Genomic DNA, 22448 nt, shown 5'->3' with positions numbered 1-22448 from the left:
TCAGACTGCATTGTCGGAATATTGAATTAGTGTGCTTCCTCTATCTATTTTAATCTTAATAATATAAGATGCCCTGTTGAAGTGTGTGAAATATATGGTATATTATAACCAGCCCATATAAACCGTAACTTAAAACTGCTGTAACAGATTGTAAACGGAAGGAGGTTATGTGAGCTTCAAGCGTGTCGACCAAAAAGCTACTAAAAACGTCAATTGAATCAAATAAGGCCGCACCGATTCGCAAAAGAATCATTCAAAACCCGTTGAAATGGTTCAAATGATCCGATTCATAAGATCGATTCGGTCATTCGGTGCACATGGGATCTGATGTTACTTGGATCAAAAGACAAAAACATGCAAAGTACATCATTTCTTCAGACAGCTATTCCACGAATGTTATAACAATTCAACGCGTATTGTTAGCTCTATTAGTTTACAGTACAGAACGATAATGCTCAGGACCATTTCTCTTCTCAATCGATTAATGCACAGACACAACGGAGTGTCAAAACACAGAGTAAGTATGTAATCTCTTACCTGTTTAAATTACAGTGAAATGCGAATTTGTATGATTCACAATGGCAATGTGCGTGCCTTAGTTTAATGAATTTATTTATTTCGATGCGTTGTCTTTGGCTGAATTCCAGAGGCTGTGGTCAAGTGCAGCAGAGGGCGCTGTCGCTCCTCCAGCAGACCGCAGTCTCACAGCAGAGCAGGCGGTCAGACTATGGGCTCAACATTTCACTCTACACGGCATTTCAGAGCCTCTTCTCTCTAGCCAGTACATCATATCTCATGTACTAGGCGAAAAAACTGTGAGTTAATGACTCATCAAGTTTTTATAAAATATAAAGTTTCAAAAGTAATACAAATACATATATATATATATATATATATATATATATATATATATATATATATATATATATATATTATATTTATATTTATTTGATACAACATTTTTTTTTCATTCGATTTATTACATTTAGTTCCCATTTCATGACACTTTGTCTTTGTTGAAAGCTGGAACGTGTGCAGAGGAAAAGGCTGAGAGACACCCTGACTGACGGGGAGAGAGAAAGAGTGTGGGAATTATGCTCCAAACGCCTCACAAGGTACTACAACCTTACTGAGTTTTTAATGATTAAGGCCCTGTGCACACATGTTAAGGCCTTCACAGAACTTCATTAAAGTTATTTTGAATTTAGTTTTTCAAAACGCTATTTGTTATTCATTTACTTTCTTTAGATTAACACTAAACCATTTCAGAGGACTTTTAACTTCCACCCACTGATCGTTTCTTATTTATGTGTAGCGAAGGACAAAACTAGTGATCAGCTGGTATATTGAACTAATGCATATATTAAATGAAAAAAATGAAATTACAACAATTACATTAGTTACAGTATTTAAAAATACAGCTGTTGGTTATGTTGAATTTAGCATTAACTAAAGTGTTTTTTATTTTTATTATTATATATTTTTAATTCATTTTAACTGGTGTATTTAACAAATGTTAGAAAATGCAAGACTGTGCAAATTTAATTGAGAAACACTTAACAAGATTTGAACAAATTAGCACATTTAATATAATAATTAAATTTGTGAAACAAAAAAATGTTTACTATACATAATGTAGATTTGGGACTGATACTATTTAGATAAAAGTACTGTAGCTGATTACGGGGAAAAAAAAGCTGACAACATGTAAAAGCACCAGGAGATAGATTAACTGTTGGCCTTTATCAATGTGTTTTTTAGGATGCCTGTACAGTATGTGATTGAGGAATGGGACTTCAGAGACCTGACCCTAAAGATGAAACCTCCCGTGTTCATACCCCGTCCTGAGACAGAGGTGAAAAACTGCAGCGACCTAGCTAGCACATGTCTGAGTTTTGCAACAAACTGAGAGTGGACTTCAGATTGACGTGACTTTTTGGATAAACACTGGCTGCGTGTTTGAAAACACTTTTTTTTTCCATTTGGACCCGCTGGTTTGTGACAGGAGCTGGTTAGTCAGGTTCTCGAGGACCTCCGGTTGATATCACACAGGACTGATTTACGATGTCTGGAGGTGGGCTGTGGATCTGGAGCCATCTCTCTCAGTTTACTACGCAGCATTCCACAGGTTTGCACTCGGTGTCTTTTTCTAATTGTTTATCTTGCTCTTCTGAGTAATGTAGCGTGACATCTGTAACATCTGTACACATCATTTTTTAAGCTCAGGGTATTTGCTTTGGATCGAAGCCAGACAGCAGTATGTCTTACAAGGGAAAATGCAAACAGGTGACCACCAGCACCAAAGCTTCTATAGTTGAATCTTTATTACTTGATGATTTATAATTTTCACTCTTGACCCTCATTACCCTCTTTTGTTTGTTCCAGACTGGGTCTGCAGGGCAGGCTAGATGTTTACCATTTAGATGTGATTAAGGGTAAGAGTGATTCAAATGACATAGAAAACCCACTCAACAATGACTAGTCATAACAGTTCATTATTATTGTGAGACTGACTTCCTGCAAAAGTGGCGTTTTTTTTTTTTGTCCGTACACAACAAGCGTCATTTCTGGTCAACTTGCCTATTTTACATCACTTACTGTTATCTAGGGATTAATTTTTAACAGCTCTTAGCACACAAATGTCACAAGAACATTTTATTGCAAACTTATCATTAACATAACATAGATACATGATATGAATATTAATATGTATTTAAATTTGTAATATAACACGTTAAATTATATATATATATATATATATATATATATATATATATATATATATATATATATATATATATATAATGAAGTATTAAATTTATAAATAAATTCAGATGTGACTATTTACATAATAATGATGTGTAATAATAAAAATTGAGGCTTCGGGCTGATGTTGTGCTTTCATGTGACGTTTGTGGCTCTAAACGGAGAATAACATGAAATGTGGGTCACCACAAAGTGTATTTTCTTTAATAATGGTTATAAAATGGTTCTCAGGAATAAGCCATCGAGACCTACGTAAATTGAATTTTTTATGAGGAGAACCAAAAGTGTATCTCCATAACTGTTTAATCATCTGGATTCAGTTAGCCTTTTCTAAGTAGAATGCGCTGTTAGTGATGTTTGTCTTGATCTCGAATCTAGCCTGACAGATTTGACTAAATGAAGGTTAAGGTTCATTGGACGAAAGCTGACAGAATGGAAATATCGCTTGGTGAAAATATATTTTTGGAGATCAAAGCCAGGTCAAGACTAGATGGGTGCAATTTTGATTCTTACTTGGTTTTTTGTTTAGTATATAGAGAGGAACTGCAGCATGAGGGAGTGACTGGCATCTTTGATTGTCCCATTTCCTTGATTTTCTTTCGTGTTTGCTATGACTGGCCCGAAGTGAAAAGCGCATTAGTCACAGGCAGACCAGCACGTAATCCACAGCTCAGAATTCCAGAGAAAGCGCCACGGATTCTGTAAAACTTGAATGTCAGTCATTCAAAACGCATCCCACGCTCCTTGCATGTTTATTTACTAAATATCGTGGCTAAATCATGCTTTCAGATGCCAGTAATAAGCTCCATTGTCCATATTCCAGTACAAGCCACAAAATTTCCACCCGCAGTCCGTGCAGAAACAAAAAAAAAGAGTTCAGAGGTTCATTGTGCGTTTTATCATAACATTCGTAATTAATTTATCTGTTATCATGGATTTGAGCGCTGCTAGATAATCGAGACTTTGACGGATCGAGCCAGACGGTTCAGCCCAAATCCTAGAAGGGCCTCTAAGGTAGTGACATGGAAATGTTCTGCTAATTCCAGGGATTTATTGGGCTTTTCCTGTTAAAGCCTGTGCCTCTCTTCCCACTAGATGGCATTAAAAACGGCCCGTCTGAATGCTAAATATCAGATTTTTAACACTCTGTGGCCTACCCACATCACTATTATTAGATTCTGAGACGAACTTGTTTGCTCTTTAAATGCTGCACTTCACTGACCGCGAAAATGCAGGTACTTCGGCAGAAATGCTAGTTAAAAAGTAAGTGTTGATTTGTGTAACAATAGTTGTTTATTGAGCTAGCGGGCTTAAATGGAGGCTTTTCAGGAGATTCGTGGATCATTGACAGTAAAACATGTTTTGACAGCCAGTTGTATGTGTATGTACATTAAACATAACATGAGTAAATCAAATACTGTCTTACTACTGTATGTACATATAAATAGCACCTGATACAAACTGTTAGAGAAACGTTTTAGAGAAAAGTCTTATGCACATCAGGGCTGCATTTATTTGAGCAAAAATATAGTAAGAACAGTAATATTGTGATTTTTTTTTTTTTTTTTTTTTTTTTTTTTACAATTTGAAATAAATTAGTATTTAATAAATGTAAAAAAAAATATATATATATATATGCACAACCACTGAAAATCCATATTACATATTGAATTAGTATAATTATATTCTTATCTGGTAAATATTGTTTAGTTTAAAAGTTTTTTTTTCTTTGGAAGTATATGTTTTACATGTGACAGCCAGAGAACAAAATGTGTTTTGTATTCCCAGACGCAGATGCGATTCTGAGCAAATGTGACCCTGTTGACTTTCTAGTCAGTAACCCTCCCTACTTACTCAGTCAGAACATGGAGACTTTACAAACAGAGATACTCAGGTTAGGCCAACATGCAGACATGCTCAAAATGTGCTTTAACCTTTGACGCGCATGTTTGAGAAAGTCTCGTGTAACCTTTTAACCGTCCTCACCTCTTCCCTTGAAGGTTTGAAGACCACAGTGCATTGGACGGGGGTTTGGACGGGCTGTCTGTGATTCGCCCCATTCTGGCTCTGAGCTCGAAGCTCTTAACTCAGCGAGGGTAAGAAGTGTGTTTGCCTAAAACCATCAAATGTGGTCTGGCAGAGCGATTGCTGCTCTTTGAATATTCTTGTGCGTGTGGCCTTTTAGCCGAATGCAGTATAAATAGTATGGTATAATCGCGCTAAGAAGCTTTCTCAGCATATCTTAAATGCTTCAGGGAATTCAAGTGCTACACAGTTCTCTGTAGTTCAGTTGATAACAGTATTCCAGGGACCAGAACGTTCTCCCAGTACCCTTCCCACCCTCATCACTCCCAAGACACACACACACACACACACACACACACACACACATGCATACACAATAACAAATCGCACAATTAACCTTTGGTGATGAGAGTTGCAAAACCTGTCTTTTGTAAGGTGATCATATTCCATGCCCGTAAAATGACAAATTTGATAATCATTTCACCGAACAGATGAGTGATATACTTGTAATGGCCTGAGAGCATTGCACGTGTTGTTTTTCTAGTCAGTGAACATCAAGTGGTTTATATTTGGTTTCAGATTTCTTTGGGTGTCTTATTATGTGTCCACTCAAGACTTGTTTCTTTCGTAGAAATGACACATGCTATCCTTTCATAGATACCGAGAACGTCTATTGAATGGGGATATATCCTAGCATTAGCTTTCAGGTTTTCCATCTCAGACAGACTGTTCTTCATGACTAATGGCTTACGAGATTGTTTACTTGCTAAAACGTCTTCTCCAGCGATCTTTTCCTCTCTTACACTTTGAAATGCCTTTGTCTGCCCAGGCGTATTTACCTCGAGGTGGCCCCATGCCATCCTCCAGTCATTGAGCAGCTGATAAAGGAGATGAGGCTGGGGTTGCTTTATCTGGAAACCCGCTGTGACTTCACCAACAGGTCAGGTTCTTCTGTTAACATGACCTGCCCTTTGTTTTGTTGATGTCTTTATCATTTCAGTGTAGTTTTGCTACAAATGCCTGTCCATGTTACAGTGCGAGTATGAGTAATGTGGAACTTGCTCAATAGCAAATATAAGAAAAAAAATGCATATTAGTAACTGTGAGCTTAAGGCAAGGAAAGTCTTAAAAGAAATCCTAAAGAATCACATACATTTCTGTAGTGAATACATTTTTAATTTGTAATCCTACATTAAAAAAAAGTAAATACACATATACAGGGCTCCAAAAAAGGAGCCATTGGCTTATTATTTTATGTGCCACTGTGTTTTTTTTTTTTACCTTTTGATCATACTGTCATGTGTTTGTCTCATCTTTTTTTGACTTCATCCGCCTTTATCATTAATCCATCTTTTAAATGACATGGGAACTCAGATTTACATAAATTTGAAATAAACTTGAAATATAAAGACACAAAGAACTGTTAATTACATGTACAGTAATCTGTACAAATATCAGATTGAACTGAATTCTTATGTATTGAAATACATATTTACAAAGCTGTTTTATAGGGTGTAGACAAAATATATAATCTGATCTAATTCTAATAAAATAAAAGTGTTAAGTTGTAAGGTGCATCGAGCCTGTCACTTATGTTTTAGTCCATTAGTTCAAACATTTTTCTGTAATCAAATTCTATAATAAAGAGTCTGTGACACATAAATAAATATTTGACAGATATTACAAAACCATACAAATAAAATATTTTTTTAATAAAAAGGTGCATCGTCTATATTTTTTTTTCCCAGTATAAATTCTATAAATTCTACATTTTGGAATATATAAGAAAACTCATTAATAACTAAATTTGTGTGCATGCGCGTGTTTATTACGGTATGTAAAGTTTACTTCATGTGAACGAAACCTTTGTTTCGTTAACTTCAGTTTGCAAGCGTCTGACAAACGTGTGGGAATTTCATTTCATGAATGTTTGTTCTTAGACAGAGTTCATGTTATAATGTGATTACATGAGTAATGCGGAATTTCTTGCTCAATAGCAAATATGTACTTAGGCTTTGTCTTTCGTGGAATGTTTTAACTGATTATTATTATTCCCACGAGAAAGAAAGCCTGGAAATCTTATTCCATTATTTCATACAAATAAGCAGCTTGTAAATGAAACTGATGCAACCTTAGCAGGCAAATCTATTTCCTTGTTATCTATGGGTGTCAAGTCAGCAGTATTACATATTTATAGCATAGCGGTAAACACGCTGTTATTCTATTTATTTTATAGGCCACGATTTTGCGTTCTACTGAAGAAAGGAGAGGATGACTGAGCTAAAGGACAGAGGAAATACAGGCACGGAAACGATCATTTGGTACAACACCACAGTAGGAAGAGCTAGAGACTTCACCATTAGCAGTTGCCCATAAAAAAAACAAAAAAATGCCTTCAGCCAAACTGCATACGGCACACTGCCAGTCTCCCTGCCATCCTGCCAGTTCCCAGCATGCACCGACTTAAAAACCTGCCAATCCTACCGAGAAGCTCCTTCCTAAAAGCCAGCGACCTCGGGGTTCTATTTGTTTTGTGCTGTAACCTACTGTTGTTATAGTTTCTATCTTCGCTTTGCTTTTAATTGGTGTGTGTGTGTGTGTGTGTGTGTGGCTGTGGTTTGTTGTGGTGAGATTGCATTGATTGTGAGTGCTCAGTGTGCAAGTGTCAGGGTGCAGTAGGCTGAAGGTAATTATTGAGGCCTTTTCTAAGAACTCCCCCTCCCGGTCCTGCGCTAGTCTCTCCCTGGAAGTAATGCGCTCATTCTGCGAAACAGCTGGCCCATTGCCGCTAGCTCGCTTGCTCAGCTAGCCCACAACGACAGACAGAGAATCCGCAATGTGTACAAGTATACACTAATTCTGTCTGTTCTAGTCTGCTAATGAGCGAAACAGAATTATACGCACTGCCTTTTCTGTTTCTGTAATTTTGTATTAAACATGTAATAAATATTTATATTTTAATCTCTTTGTTTTATGCTTCTCGATTAAGATTTGCATCTGTAGCAATGGTTTAGACTGGATACTGATTGGATAACCTTTTCCAGAGCATTTGTTAAATGCTGATTTCACATACATATTTTGCATATAAAGTTATTTACATATTTACATCACCAGCAAATTTATGTAAGCCTGCGCAGCACTAAGATCGCGTTTCAGAAAAGCTCTGACTCTGTTTCTGGGAAATTGTAATCACGGTGTGCAGCAAGAATGATTCACTATGAGGAAAATAGGATGTTCCTGTACACATTTTTTACTATTAATATTCTTTCAACATTCAGCACACCTAATAAAGGAGGTATTTGAGTTCACTAAAGCTTGGTGATGATGCAATGATTCAAATATTTAATTGCATTTCTAAAATGCAAATGGAAACCTTTTAAAAAATCCCTTATTGAATTTAAACACCAACAAATGTCAAACAGCTCAAAAAGAGCTTCAACATTTTAAAATAATTTAGCAATTCTTATATTCAACAAATTAAAAAACAAAAATTAAATCCCATTTTGCTATTAAAATGTATAAAATATCCTATTTCGATGAACTGCGATCTTGGCTATAAAACAATTACGGCCCTTGTTCATAACACACATTTTGTCCCGAGATTATTACCTAAATTGCAAAGCAATTTCGTGCACATTTATTCATCTAATAATCCTATTATTCTGAGATTAAATTTTCAGTGACCTTGTTTTGACAGTCTTACTGGAAGACCAGTACGTAGAAGAGATCCGAGTCTGATTGTTTGATTCTCTGTAGCACTTCTGCATGTTTCATTCTGCAAAAAAAAAGGGTTTCTTTTTCTAGTTACTCAGCAAGCATCTGCCCTCATCATTTTTTCCCATGCCACGCATTTTACATAATTACACTTTTCCATAAATAATTCTTAGAATTATTCTCAGCAGTGGCAATTTAATGATGAAACATTACGACCTCAAGTAAATTTGATTCTCACTTTTATTACAAAATGAAGGATTGCTCATCCATAAATACATACAAACTCCACATTGTGGGCATAGAAAAAAATGGATTAAAATAGTCCAAAAAAAAAAAAAAAAAAAAATTCACTGCATTTCACTTTCAGGGAAAGAAACGATTCCGGTCCAGGCAGCGCAGTGACTAAGCTCGCCTTTGAAGTATGCTGAAGACCAAGCTACGTTATGTGCTTCTGGTGAGCTCAGTGTTTCAGACAAGCTGCGTATTCTCATTTTGAGCGGTTCCTAAAGGGTTCACGTGACCTGTACAAAAGTTTCAAGAACGTTATATTCATCTCAGACCCCAAGCCTGTGGTTTAACCTCACACTTGTAACGGTATGACACAAAGGCTGAGTCACTTGCTGCTTCACGAGTCAATTTTTTTTTTTTTGAATCGAATGACTCAGTCGCACTTGGGTATATCTATCAATTTATTGATCTATTAAGATAGACTTGCTGACCATCAAAAACCCGCTCCAGAAACAACAGTCACTCTTCAAGTGATTAACACTGGTTTTTGACCCAAACCTCTGATAGGGACCGTGTATTTAACTTGCCGGCTACAAAATATCAGCATCCAGCTCGTGATTGGCCTCGGTGTGCATTTCCACGGCAATGTCAGAGCTGGAAAGGGTAATCCTGAAGATACTGCAGTACCGGTCTGGGTAGAGGCAGGCTCTCTGTGCAAGTGGTGTGTTTGTTGATTACCAGGCGAGTGAGATGTTGCAAAGAAGGAAAGGCTTGAGGACGATGCATCGGCCGTTTGAGTTTTAGCAACACCGCACATTCCTTGGGGGCCAGCGAAGTTACGTGATCCGACTCCTCGGTCTTTTCCTCCTCCCCTTTGTTCCTGGAGCCCACGTAGTGCTGCACGAGGCTGGGGACATCTGGGAAGGACTGCAGACGAGATCTGGCCGGAGAACTGGAGTCCAGACGGAAACGGCCGAGACTGTATTCGATGCGAACGTTCGTAGGCCCGCGACCAGTTTTAACGGACAGTGTCAACATATAGAGAGGGTGGCTGCTGTCCCGTATTAGGAAAGTACCCTCCGAGGCCCCCTGTAGGACAGCATGGGCCTCACTGGCAGAGATGGCACCCCAGTACCAACCTGGAAAAAAATAAGAGGGATTATTAATACCAAGTTCTTATTGGAGACTTTATACGGAAAAAAAAAGGGATGAAATTGTAGATAAAGTCACAAAAGTTCATTCTACAAAACAGGTGCATTTAGAGGCCCTTAAAAATTATTATTTTTTTAGCATGCCCCCACACCGGTTTCCAAATTCTCATTGCTGTGTATTTCAGTAAAAAAAAATTATTTAAATTTAAATTAGAAATTATATTCCTAAATAAAAAGTAACAATTTACCTTTTAATCACAGCTTAATTTAACAAATGAATAAAATTGATTAAAAACCATTATAGAAAAGGGGAGTTTTGTAGAATGACCCTTGATTTGTGGATTTGTAGATTTATGAATGAATACATGAATATATCCTAACTGCCATTTTTAACAATAAATAATAAAAATTGTTGTTGCTGCTATTATTATAGCTGTAACATTTAAAATTTGTATTGTACCTGAGGCATCCAGATAGGAGAAATTATTGGAGATAGATCTGAAATCTTTGCTGGGGTCCCATAAGGTAACGGTTGCATGGATGCAGCGAGGAGAGGAGAAAGTCACCACCGGAAACCTGACCATTGGATCAGCGGTATCTTGCAAGTGAGCAGGCCTGGAAAAAAACAATAAAATAATGAAATAATTGAAGTATTTAAAAGGTTGCAAGCATATGAACAGAAATACGCATTTAGAAGAAATTGATTATTCAGCTTTATCATTTAGTTAAACTTTGTTAAAATGTTAATTCATAACCAGTTCATAGAGGCATAATGAATAATTATTAAAGAGACCCGCCAAAAAAAGCAATTGTGGGTTTTTTTTTTCTTGTTACTGTGTTATTAATGCAACATATTATATTTTATGGTTTACATATTAATATAATCAAGACACTTGGACACATTAGGTTGGACTATTGCGGAAAGATTATATCTCGGCTGATATGTTTCACTGTTCCAAAATAATAATAAAAAACTATAAACAAACGACATATTTATATTTTCCTTTTTATTATTAATTCTAACATATAAACATATAATATTTTTATATAATTTTAGAAGTCCATTTGTCTCTTACACAATGCTTAAGTGTTGTCACAAGAATGTGTGGTATTTCGTTAATGAACTATTAGTAATGTAGTTATCGCTGTATTTTGTTGTGATCATTTAATAAATACGGGTCACTGAAACTCACCCTTGAACGCACAGAATCATTGTGAAGATGTCTGGTTTGATTTTTGCCGGATTCCTTAAAGTTTTCTTTGTTCCTGGTGTTTTTACTCGGACTTGCAAAAACAAGCTGGTCTTCCTCGAGCGACGGCGAACAGTTCAGAGATATTTCTTAAGCGCAGGAAGGTTGTCGAACAGCGGCGGGACTCTGTCGCCGACGGTCATATAAGCTCTTATGCGGGTTTGTTTAACAAACTACGCGAGTAGATAACACTGACATGGTTCTCAAAAACGAGCGGCGTTTCCGTTCAGCTCGTGTCCTAAAACTGAACAAGAAGCGGAACACTGCAGGGTTTGGCTTGTTCACTTCGTCTGACTTCCCAGAACTGGTTTTCTGAGAATCCCCCCGTGTTTAGCGCCTCTGACGCCATCGACAGCACAGCTCTGTGAAACCCACAGAATCAATCCCCTCTTCTTTGTCGTTCAAGCATACGGCAGTCTCGTGAGTAATGAACTAGCGCTGGAATGATCCTTGAATGACTCATTTGGGAGTTTTATTATGGTGATGGTGGGTAATTGCTTCCTGATGTTTGTGATTGACGTCTGAGGACGAAAACGGCGTTTCTCGTGAAACCGCATGTCTAGCGTTCCAAGAACTTTCCAGGAAAACTGAGCGACTGCCCTCAGTTAAGCCAATCAGGTCCCTCCCCTTCGTCGAAGCCACGCCTCCCTCTAGCTGACATCATATTAACCATTTGTTTACTGCTAAAATCAGTTTCTGAATAAAGACAAATCCTCTTGGGACCCAGAATAACATTTTTAACGGTTCATAGCTGTGTCTTCGCATAAAGGTTGATATATTTTACACATATTATACGCATTTAACGCTTTAATCACGCCTAGGCATTTTATTTAATATTTTCGACGGAGTCTATTCTAAATGCGTGCTTTTACTGCCACCTAGAGGCTATCAGGCGTATCCCATAAACAGATATGCGCTTTTACTTAAGACTTTATGAATAGATAAATAATACCAAATAATAATGAACACCAAAAGCTCAGCGAATGTTTTTATTTATGCATGTTCAGTATGTTCATATACAATGCATGAGTGGGCTGTAGATTTTAAATGACTAATAATTGCAGTTTGATTATCTTGTAAATTACCTTTCAATGTAGTCACTGACCAACTAACACAAAAAAATAACAAAAACAAAAAAGAAAGATCCATGTTTGATACCCATAAGCATGAAATCAAATAAAATGATTTTGTTCTGATACAACTTTACATTAGTTGCTGACAAATATTTTAAACATTTCACTTGATAGTTGCTGAATTAGTCACTCAATTGGACACTCGTATTCTCAGTGCTGGAAAAGGTTGATATTTGACATATAAAAATGTTTATTTGGAATTGTTCTGATTTAATAAAAGAAGTTTGTACACAAACTGTGTTTGACATTGAATACTGTCGAGCGTGATGTATGAATGAATGAATGATGTACGTCAATGACTGAAGATAAGAGACATTTAAAACAAAACCTGAGAGAACCAACTGTAACTATAAATCGTTCATATATTTTTAAAATATGAAACATGAAATGAATGTGAATGACATGTCTAAATCTGAACCTTTTAACATATCCTATTCTTGCTACATATCTGTTACTTAACCAACTGGCTAGTTCTCACATAGCCATGTATGTCGTATGCCATTCTGTCTGCATGTCACATTTGGCTGTGGTGTGAATGTGTATGAGTGTGATTTCTTCTATGAAATGGCTGTCGGTTCGGTAGGACTTGTGACTGCTTCAGTTTTTAAAAAATAAATCTTGGATAAAACTCATTGTCTGTTAAAAAAAAACACACACACAAAAAAACATTTAAAATATAAGTAATCTAGCATCTTTCACAATCCACATTTTGAATATGCTTAAAATTATACTGAGTTTCGAGAGCATATGTATGAGATTACGTAACAAAAATATGCTCAGAAAATTTACAGATAAAATTAATTCCTGAGTTTCTCTCTTAAATATATGCACATTATCACACCAAATGAATAAACCCCTAAAACATTAAGTAAAAAGTAATACAAGCCAAAGAAAGTAAAAACAAAATTTGTGAATTAACAGCTGAGCACAGTGTTCCAATTTTTCCTTCACTCGCTGCAGGATGAACAAATTATCCTGCAAACAGGCATAAAAAGGGAACCGTAGAACATTTAGGGTACAACTCAAGTTCATCTGTTTCTTTTTCATGTTCTCTTCCTAGCTGTGGCCACCGTTCTCTCCACCTCCCTTGATTAGACGCTTGTTTCCCCTCTTCCCAGCAGGGCCACGAGGTTTGGCAAAAGCTTGCTTGTGGGCATGCTGCTTAGGATGGACCTCATCATACAGATACTCCTCTGTCAGCTCCTCTCCACTATCTATCTCCAACTAACATGAACAAGGAAACATTGAGAGAAATCAGATACTTTCTTACCAAACTGACTAAAAATGTTACATTTGGAGAAATATGTTTTGTTAGCTTTGCATTGCATATAAGTATATAACTGCATATAAAGTGTCTGTTCACTGAAGTCAACATGAAAATACATTTATATAGCAGTTCATTCCGTATTGATTATCATTAGGACATTTTGATCTTCATCACCGTTTCTGGATAAAATATGCTTACCACAGTGAAAAAATAATTGCGTGAAATGTGCACAGATTAATTATTACGAAAACAGTTCTAAATGGATATGTCGGTGAATACTGATGTGAGGTACAAAAAAGGGGATTCACTTTTTTTTCACTAGAAAAGCATTGTTATGGATTAAGCATTTTAATGAATTTGTTTCTTTAAAAACAAGACGTTAACTGATAGACAGGAGTGGGTGAGCAAGTGATATAATGCTCAAAATCTGTTCAGATACTCATCTGAATCTTGATTGGCTTGGCTGAAGTAAATAGGGATGAGTTTAAGTTCATGCTGATTTTAGTGACGTTCTGGGCTTGAAACTCTTGTGGAGGCAGTAAAACAATACACATAATTGCTTTTTACCTTTTTAGCCACTTCTAGACGGAAGTCCCTCTCCACCTCTTCCAAAAGTCGACTCTTACAGCTGGAATACAGCATCCTTTCCTTGATGCTGCAGCTGTATCCTGGCATGGAGTATATGAACACTATAGAGAGCAATAGAGGAGGACATGCATAGTTTGCATTACTGCAGTACATAACTCTACTCAATGAGATATGTGTAAGGAATGGAGTGACTGACCCACAGACTCGAGGTAGTCTCCCTCATGTGAATGTTTGTAGAGGAAGAAGTGGTATCTGGGTGTATCAAGAGGGATCCGGCTGGGTAGATCACGGATTTCTGTTGGGCTGGTGTGCACGAGTTCAATCGTCTCCTTCTCGGTATCTAGCTTCTATACATATATATAAAAAGTCACATTTGTAGTCAGTTTGGTAAGAATTTATCTAGTAAAAACATATAAAAGTGTGTGTGTGTTTCGTACTAGTTGAATGTAGTTGATGCGTCTCTCTGCGAGCTGCTGTAGAGCACGTTTAGCCTCGGCCTGCAAAGGGAAAGCAAGACCCTGTAGAGTCTGATGTTTGGGGTCCACGCTGATCTCAGTTTTCACCTATAAACAAAGACACAACCAGTTCATTACCAATTCCACCGCTGTACATTATGATCAAAACAGTTCCTGTCATTTTGTTAAAAAATATTTTCCCAAACAATTCCAATGAGCTACCCTGGTCATGGAAGGTTTGTTATATGCCAGTTCTATTGTTTGGACAAATGTTTATGCAGGTGAGAGAAGGTGGATAAGAGTGGAAGGAAAAGCAAAGTGTTAGGATGAGTGTAATTGACCACGGCCATATGTGTGGATCACTTGAAACCTATTAAGAGCATGTGCACTCCGTATTTGACTCCAAAAACAAACATATATGTATACATATATGTAAAGAAAAAGAACACACATACACACAATACTACGTTTTATACTTAAACTAACGACAGTACTCACCTGTTTAACTCTTCCCTGCAACCACAAAGATTGAACATAGAATGTATTAAAACAAAAATCTGAATTAATTCGGGGATGTTACTGTAATTATGCTTTTTTTAAATAAAATGGATGTCTTTTCTCACCTCTGTGATTTTGATTCGCTGTAGCTCTTGTTCAGCTGCTGTCAGGGGTGCTGGTGCAGAACATGAAGTCACGTGTCGCAGGTAACCCTGAAGACAAACGTCCTCCTGGTGATGGTGAAGAAACAGAGTTAGATTTTATGTGCACTTTATTTGTCAATTTGGTCATTATTTCAGTTAGTCTGAAACAAAACAATTATTATTTAATTATTTTAAAGCCTCAGTCCGTGACTTTTGTTGTTCTAGCGGTTAATAAACGGAACTGGGTGCATCTTGCGGAAGAACATTGTAGCCGGGGCTACTTCTATGTGTTTATGTCTATGGCGAATCACACAGGTACCAGACTACTCCGCGGCTAAACATACCCGAATCAGTCTAAATAGTCCAAATACAAGCCAAAAAAATGGTTTCGAAAATGAATTAAAGTTAACTATTGAGTTATAGATTTATCCCCACTTTCCAAACAACCTGAAATAGTCCTTTCAAAATGTGAAAAAATATAAATAGACTCTTAACTAAATATATGACTTCCTCCCATAAAACTACAAATGTGTTTGTCCAATATTTTATGTGTGTGTACAGTATATATTTAGCCCTTTCTGTTTTGACCATGACTGGTAATCATTTCCAAGAACATTGCCAACAGCCCCAAGTGTCCAGTTACTAAATTAAGAAACATGGTGGTCCACTCTGTAAATTTTTTCAACTGTAAATAATCTAGCTTCAGGGTATTTGATTGACAGCTGAAGACAGATGACAGGTGGACAGAGTCCATTCACTATCTTGTCTCTCATTATAACTTCATTCGTTTTTTACAGAGGTGAAAACTGAAAGATTTACATCTAATATTTAAAATGATATATGAAGTGAATGTAAAAAATAAAGACAAAACTTCTGACCAATTTACTACCATAAAATTTTGTTCAGGTAGTACCTCAACTGTGCCGAACATTTCATCTTTGACGTGTCCACCACCAAACTCTTTCTTAACCGTGGCACGAGTAGCAGCATACAGCATCTTTTGCCGGACCTGTAGCAAAAAACAAGTTATAACTTTAATAAATAAATAAACAAATAGTAACAAGATAAAAACTCACAGCTTTAGCAACAATGTTGTCAATGGTTATCATTTTCACATGTAGTGTTTTGACATTTTCTAAAAAAACAGGGCATTGTACTGAGGTTTCCAAGATGTACTTTAATACATACGTATGTTTTAATATATATGGATTTAGTTGCTTGTGTGTTCTGATTGGTTTCTAGGAGGTTGCTTAAAGTCCAAAGAACCCTATTTCGACAAGCATACAAATAAGATTGTTCTATTAAAATATTGTTCTATTTTTGTGGTTTTTATTCTTTGGATTCATTAAACTTTTTTAAAGCTGTAAATCTGTTTTGTTTTATCTGAAATCTTAAAGGGACACTCCCTATCAAAATGAAAATGTTGTCATTAATCACTTCCCCCCATGTTGTTCCAAACCCGTAAAAGCTTTGTTTGTCCTCAAAACACAATTTATTTTAAAAGATATTTTAGATGAAAACCAGGAGGCTTGTGACTGTTCCATTGACTGCCAAGGTTCAGAAAAGTGTGAAAAACATTGTCTGAATACTCCATCTGCCGTCAGTGGTTCAACCTGAATGTCATGAATCGACGAGAATACTTTTTGTGCACAAAAAAATAGTATAATAATTTTGAAAAAATTATCTTCTTTGTCTCTCTGCATTACCGTATTGCCAATTAGGATAATATTCAGTACAAGCTAACTAAGTACGCTATTCTACCAGCAACAGTACATTTTCTATGCATTTTCATGCTTTGATTTGAACAAAAACAGCGCATCCTTGTGCTGTGGATGGCACAGAACAGTGTACATAGTGAACACTCTCCAAGAGACACAAAGGAGATGAATTATTAAATAAATATATATATTTTTTTTTCTTTCAAAATGTATTCTCATCACTTCATAACATTCAGAGTGAATCACTGATGGAAGATGGAGTATTTGCACAATGTATTTCATACTTTTCTAGACCTTGACAGTGTTCATTACTTGGCAGACCAATGGAATATCCCTTTAAGAGTGAATCTTTATTTGAACAACTGAATAAGATGTTTCTGCTAATCATGCTAATCATTGTTATGCTTGCACGTTAAAACTTACAGGAGACTGGTCAGGTGACCAGGAGATGAAGAGCCACTCATAGCCTTGAGCGTTCTTGGTGTCCAAGCGGTACAGAATATAACAGGGCTCGTGAGGATCAAGCAGGGGGAGCAGGAAGTGGTCATAGTCTTTGTCCCAGCTCTGACGTGGTTCTCTGTATGCCCCCAGCACCAGCTGCTCTAAAACACACAGAAAAAAAGCTCCCTCATTACAAACCTGGTGCAACCAACATCGCACACAACCATCCCAAAAATCAGTTGCGTAATTTTCTATTGCATCATGGAGATCAATTTAAATGTATTTACAATGCTAGGCTTGGGTAATGTCCTGCTGCTGATAACAAATAAGTGAAATATTATCCATTATCTACATCCTGCTATAAAAAGAGCATGACACACCTTGTATCTCACACTCAATATAGCACAAGCTGCTTACTTCACCTAGAAACACGTACACAATAATACACATCAATCCAACCTCAGTTATTTATATATTAATCAAGCCAGTGCTGAGGGATGACTGATAACACAATATATTCTTGTCAGTAATTAACTGATAATCGTCTCATCTTTAATAACCTCAAACATATTTAGTATATCTTCACACGCAAATGTACACTATGCTTTTAATCAATGAAATTGATCAATGAGTAACGGGTCACTTTGATGTGGCTAATATTACAATAAGAATAGAATACCTTATAGAGCAATTAAATAATAAAGCATTATAGAGTATGCAACCACAATGCAGAATACAAAAATACGACCAACAACTTGCCATCTCTGAAAGTCCACCATTATCAAAAGCAGAAATGCACAAGCGATTGTTTTGAGATTGTTTTTAATTTTACCACTTTTCTGTTTTCTATTTCAAAACTTTTTAGTTCTTCTAAGAACCTTTGCATTGACCGGCACATCCTTTGTGATCGAATTAATATGAGGGTAGAAAAAATAGTTCTTACTACATACACGGTATGATAGTATTTTAAACACAATGCAATGTGTCTCGATATTTTATTATTGAAGGATTAAAAGCGTAACAAAGTTGCAAAAGCATCAAATTTCCATTCAGAAAAATAACAAATCAGATGTGAGTTTTAAGGGCCTTTTGCTGTTAAAACGTAAACTGCCATCATAAAGCGCTCATGACAACAGTTCTAAGAAGCAATTCATGCTCATATGAAAACCAGTGTTCGTATTTACGAGACTGGGCTTTATAAATTCTTGGTACAGTAACAATCTGCTATATAATGCAGACCACTGTGATAATTAGATCTTTCTATCATTTTCAACTTTCTCTTGACTGTATTCACTGATCAGGCAATTAATCAACCCAAGAACACATGAAAAACAGGACAGCGTATATCACTTATGTAAGCACATTTAACGTTACAGATGTCACACCTGATACTGGTTCTTCATGTCCTTGGTCTGTTGTCTCAGTTTACAAAATTCTCACCGATCACATCACACTCACACAAGAGCATGTAATTTGCTTCCTGAAACATACAAACCAGAACACCCTCTGTAACCACTGTAATGAAGCACTGGAAGGCTTCATCTTTTCTAATGGGTCATCTTTCTTCCCAACCGCACTCTCATTCCTTGTGAACAGTGAGCTGTGCTGGTGCACGTCCTCCAGAGCCCCACCCTCTGCTTTCAGGCATCAACACTCTGATTAACAGCTATGGTTCTCAGTATTCATCTCTTATCACATCAGTAATCTACTTACCAGTAAATCTGCCCACTTCCCTCCCTGCTGTCCTCAGCTTTTCTTCGTACACAAAGGTGTAAAAGTGCTAATCTAATGGTTGCTGCTTTAATTAAATGCAGTATATATATATATTTTTTTAACTGTTAAAAAGGGTTTAAAATTCCATTGGACATTTAAAACATTTGATTAAAAACATTTTATTACATTTTGCATAAAGAACATAAAGTATATTTTAAGACCATTTATCGTTTACCATTTTTCATGACAATTACTACACTGCATCCATATTTGTATAATAAAATGTCCCATTAATCTCAACGGTGCAATTCTCTTTAGATTTTGTTTAGAAATGTTACAATGATCATTTGTGTGTGTGTGTGTGTGTGTGTGTGTGTGTATAAAAATACATGTAAACACTGAATAAGAAAATATTAATATTAGCACAGCAGTATTAAATCGATGATAATAATAACAAATGTTTCTTGAGCACCAGATCAATTATTAGATTGATTTCTGAACATATTGGAATTATTTCTGATTTCTGATACAAGACTGGAGAAATGCAGAAAATTAAATTACAGGAACAAATTGCCATTTATTACCTTTTTATTTATTTTATTCTTTTTTCTGACACTGAAGAAAAAAAAAGTTAATTACATTGTACATTATAAAATAGAAAACAGTTATTTTGAATTGTAATATTATTTCACAGTGTTACTGTTTTTACTGTATATTTAATGCATTTTGACGAATACAGCTTTGGTGAACATAGAAGACATCTTTCAAAAATATTTAAAAACATTACATAAGTATAAAATTCCCTATAGGATATGCTTGTGTTAAATTATTTATAAGTAATTTCTTAAAACTCTAAATGGCCCTACAACAGGCTTGCTTTATTTGTTTATTTGTTCAGTCATTCGATCTATATATTTCACTCTATGACTTACAGCTGCTTGCATGAACGTTATATAAGCTGCTGTATAAGACTAAATGAAACAACACTAAATTTATAACTTGATAATCAAGTGCTATCATGGTCAAGGCCTGTGGATTAAGGCATCTAAATGCTGTGCAGAGTGATTGCAACTCACTGAAATAAATCTTTGACAAGCACTAGCACGTCAAAAAACACATCTAGAGCAAACATCATCCACCCGCATACGTGTTTGAAGTCTGAATGACCTTGGAGGGGGATTTCCTGATGGTCTTTTGCAGCAGCTGCTATTCTGAGGTTGCACACATTCCAGCTATCAGCACAGACACATACTTTCCATCAGCCTTTTGCTCACCCCTTAACAACACACGTACAGAAAGCTGTTTGCACATATGTGTCAATTTGAAAAGACAAACATGTATCTGCCTTCCCGCCGTCTCCCTGAGTTCTGTCATACAAGTACATTCATTGTAAAGAACATCACACATAAACACAATCTGGCTGAATAACTGAGTGTCTGCACTTCACTACCTACAAGACTACAGCTCAGACCTTTTCCCATCACCATGAGCACAGACAGGTCCTGACCATGTGGCCTGTGCTACCCACCAATAAGGGCTGGGATACACATGTGACTCAGTCACCAAGAAGATCCAAAACTGCATTGACCTGTTTTATCCTTCCTGAAATATCATCTCTGTGAGACTCAAAGGCACCCTATGAACCCAAAACAACCCAGTCTATTCACATCCAGACGTCTTCGTCCACTCCAGGCGTCAAACAGACAGTAGACGGACTATATAGCAACAACCAACCTGACGTTTATACATCTGTGGCTGCATCAGGCTGCTGGGTGTTACAATAGCTGTCTAAAATTGAACATTCAATGAACATTCTTAAGAAATCGTATAAAGCCATCATGTAGCCTGGATAAAATTGTCCAGCATTGCGTTGTTTCGTGTGAAATGCAATATATGTTCTTCGAACCACTAATAGTTTGACACTGACAACTAATTTGCTTCTAGAAATGTACACTATACTGTTTAAACACTGCCAAAAACTGTTAAAAATCCTATTTTATTCTGTTTAATTGTGAGAATACATGCATGCCTCACAAAGTCATGTTAGGTAATGACAGAATGACTTCACTTAAATTTGATAGCGTTTTGCCCTTTCTTTCCCAGCAACTGGATCTTGTCATCTGATAGTGAGTTAACATTTCAACAGTACCTGACACTCGGCCTTGAACGCAAATGCACGCTTGCACACACGCGCTTTTATTGCAACAGAGAACAGCCCCATCGTTCCTGTGACCTCTGCAATCCCCTAAGAACCATTCAGTTTCCACGTCAAATGATGTGTCATCTGACCTACGGCAGCATGTGAGCACAGAACCAAAACATGTTGTGAAATGTGTTTTGTTACTATTTCCTAATGTCAGGTGATACCTGGATGGTAAAACCACAAATACAAAATCCAACCTAAGAATAAACAATAAAAAACACAAAAAATTAATACAAAATAGCAAAATTACATAGTCAAATGTCGAGTGGTTAATGTCATACTGAATTCAATTATAGAGTAAATTAATGGTACAATATGTCTAATTTTGTCCAAGTGTCTTTCTGTTTTGACATCTTAGTTGTTACTTAAGTACAGATAGTAGTTGGATCTTAACCATTTACAAAGTGAAAATCAGCACAATTATTTAAGAGAACATTGATCGTCCACTAATAAAAGTATTATGGTACAACCATGTTTTTTTGACAAGGTATTAATGCCATGCTATGTTTTCTAGACAACATATAGTGTAATATTAATTGGTAATCGTTGCATTGCCATGTGACACCCTTATTGTACCATGGTACACAATTTAAGTGTCATACTGAAATAATCATAACGGAACGTTTAATCCCATTAAACACTACTATTTTCTAGCCTTTATAACTGAGAGTTGATCTACAAGCAGCATGTTTCATTTCAGTCTTGAAGTGAACTTGGTTATTGGTCAACGTGTGCATTAGCATTTTTTTTATTCACTAAACTGTCAGTAAAACACCTCAGACCCTCTGCTCACTCACCGTCTCTGATCAACACCTGGATGAGGCGGCCGGTTCCACTCCGTGCCCGGGCCAGAAACTCCCTCAGCTCCTCTGTAACCACCAGAACCAGAAACATGGCGGGTCAGTGTGGTGCCTTCCTACCCGCCAAGGAACCTTCTGAAGTTAGGATGAAGCTGAACGCACAGGTCGGTCACCTGGACAATCTTTTTTTTGTTACAAATAGTCTTCAGTGCCAGAGCTGTGTGTTATATCAGAAATGATGATATAAAGGCAGCAGCAAGAAGTAAGAGTTTGGAGTTTGAGAGACTGTGTGCTATCCAAGCGAGAGGGCATGTGAGAGCAGTGAATGTGTGAGAGAAGGCTCCTGTAACTAGGA

The 22448-nt window shown here is 36.6% G+C and overlaps 3 protein-coding genes across 4 annotated transcripts; 1 reads left to right on the top strand and 2 right to left on the bottom strand.

The window, feature by feature from the left end:
• The first annotated feature begins 285 nt into the window (after positions 1–285).
• On the top strand, positions 286–7752 carry hemk1 (HemK methyltransferase family member 1). The gene is made up of 11 exons (XM_043242618.1): positions 286–517; positions 648–815; positions 1024–1115; positions 1762–1855; positions 2006–2128; positions 2222–2286; positions 2386–2435; positions 4555–4660; positions 4767–4862; positions 5621–5731; positions 7028–7752. Exons 1-11 carry the CDS (start codon positions 452–454, stop codon positions 7068–7070), a joined length of 1014 nt encoding a protein of 337 aa, XP_043098553.1. The 5' UTR covers positions 286–451; the 3' UTR covers positions 7071–7752.
• A 1525-nt stretch (positions 7753–9277) lies between these two features.
• Positions 9278–11688, bottom strand: cish (cytokine inducible SH2-containing protein). Its single transcript, XM_043242621.1, has 3 exons — positions 11078–11688; positions 10345–10499; positions 9278–9872 (listed from the first exon to the last, which is right to left on the bottom strand). The coding sequence occupies exons 1-3, from the start codon at positions 11095–11097 to the stop codon at positions 9382–9384; spliced, it is 666 nt and encodes a 221-aa protein (XP_043098556.1). The 5' UTR covers positions 11098–11688; the 3' UTR covers positions 9278–9381.
• A 421-nt stretch (positions 11689–12109) lies between these two features.
• Positions 12110–22448, bottom strand: LOC122347392 (twinfilin-2). Of its 2 annotated transcripts, XM_043242616.1 has the most exons (9): positions 22091–22448; positions 17360–17538; positions 16132–16227; positions 15201–15305; positions 15076–15090; positions 14560–14685; positions 14319–14469; positions 14102–14223; positions 12110–13491 (listed from the first exon to the last, which is right to left on the bottom strand). In XM_043242616.1, exons 1-9 carry the CDS (start codon positions 22185–22187, stop codon positions 13324–13326), a joined length of 1059 nt encoding a protein of 352 aa, XP_043098551.1. In that variant the 5' UTR covers positions 22188–22448; the 3' UTR covers positions 12110–13323. The 2 variants fall into 2 exon arrangements, with proteins under 2 accessions (XP_043098551.1, XP_043098552.1); XM_043242617.1 differs by lacking the exon at positions 15076–15090.

The sequence above is a fragment of the Puntigrus tetrazona genome, chromosome 6 (assembly GCF_018831695.1).
Source record: "Puntigrus tetrazona isolate hp1 chromosome 6, ASM1883169v1, whole genome shotgun sequence".
NCBI lineage: Eukaryota > Metazoa > Chordata > Actinopteri > Cypriniformes > Cyprinidae > Puntigrus > Puntigrus tetrazona.
Note: the sequence above shows the minus strand (reverse complement) of the source record. Positions and strands in the feature narration are given on the sequence as shown.

What these genes read in the sequence shown, in the direction of transcription:
- hemk1 (XM_043242618.1), top strand. Translation starts at nt 452, where the DNA reads ATGCTCAGGACCATTTCTCTTCTCAATCGATTAATGCACAGACACAAC. An exon ending in TGCTCCAAACGCCTCACAAG is followed by an intron (nt 1,116 to 1,761) that starts GTACTACAACCT and finishes TGTGTTTTTTAG; the next exon opens with GATGCCTGTACAGTATGTGA. An exon ending in CGCTGTGACTTCACCAACAG is followed by an intron (nt 5,732 to 7,027) that starts GTCAGGTTCTTC and finishes TTTATTTTATAG; the next exon opens with GCCACGATTTTGCGTTCTAC.
- cish (XM_043242621.1), bottom strand. Translation starts at nt 11,097, where the DNA reads ATGATTCTGTGCGTTCAAGG. An exon ending in ATGATTCTGTGCGTTCAAGG is followed by an intron (nt 10,500 to 11,077) that starts GTGAGTTTCAGT and finishes GTTTTTTTCCAG; the next exon opens with GCCTGCTCACTTGCAAGATA. An exon ending in CTCCTATCTGGATGCCTCAG is followed by an intron (nt 9,873 to 10,344) that starts GTACAATACAAA and finishes ATTTTTTTCCAG; the next exon opens with GTTGGTACTGGGGTGCCATC.
- LOC122347392 (XM_043242616.1), bottom strand. Translation starts at nt 22,187, where the DNA reads ATGTTTCTGGTTCTGGTGGTTACAGAGGAGCTGAGGGAGTTTCTGGCC. An exon ending in AAATGTTCGGCACAGTTGAG is followed by an intron (nt 15,306 to 16,131) that starts GTACTACCTGAA and finishes CACCATCACCAG; the next exon opens with GAGGACGTTTGTCTTCAGGG. An exon ending in GTCTAGAAGTGGCTAAAAAG is followed by an intron (nt 13,492 to 14,101) that starts GTAAAAAGCAAT and finishes TGTTCATGTTAG; the next exon opens with TTGGAGATAGATAGTGGAGA.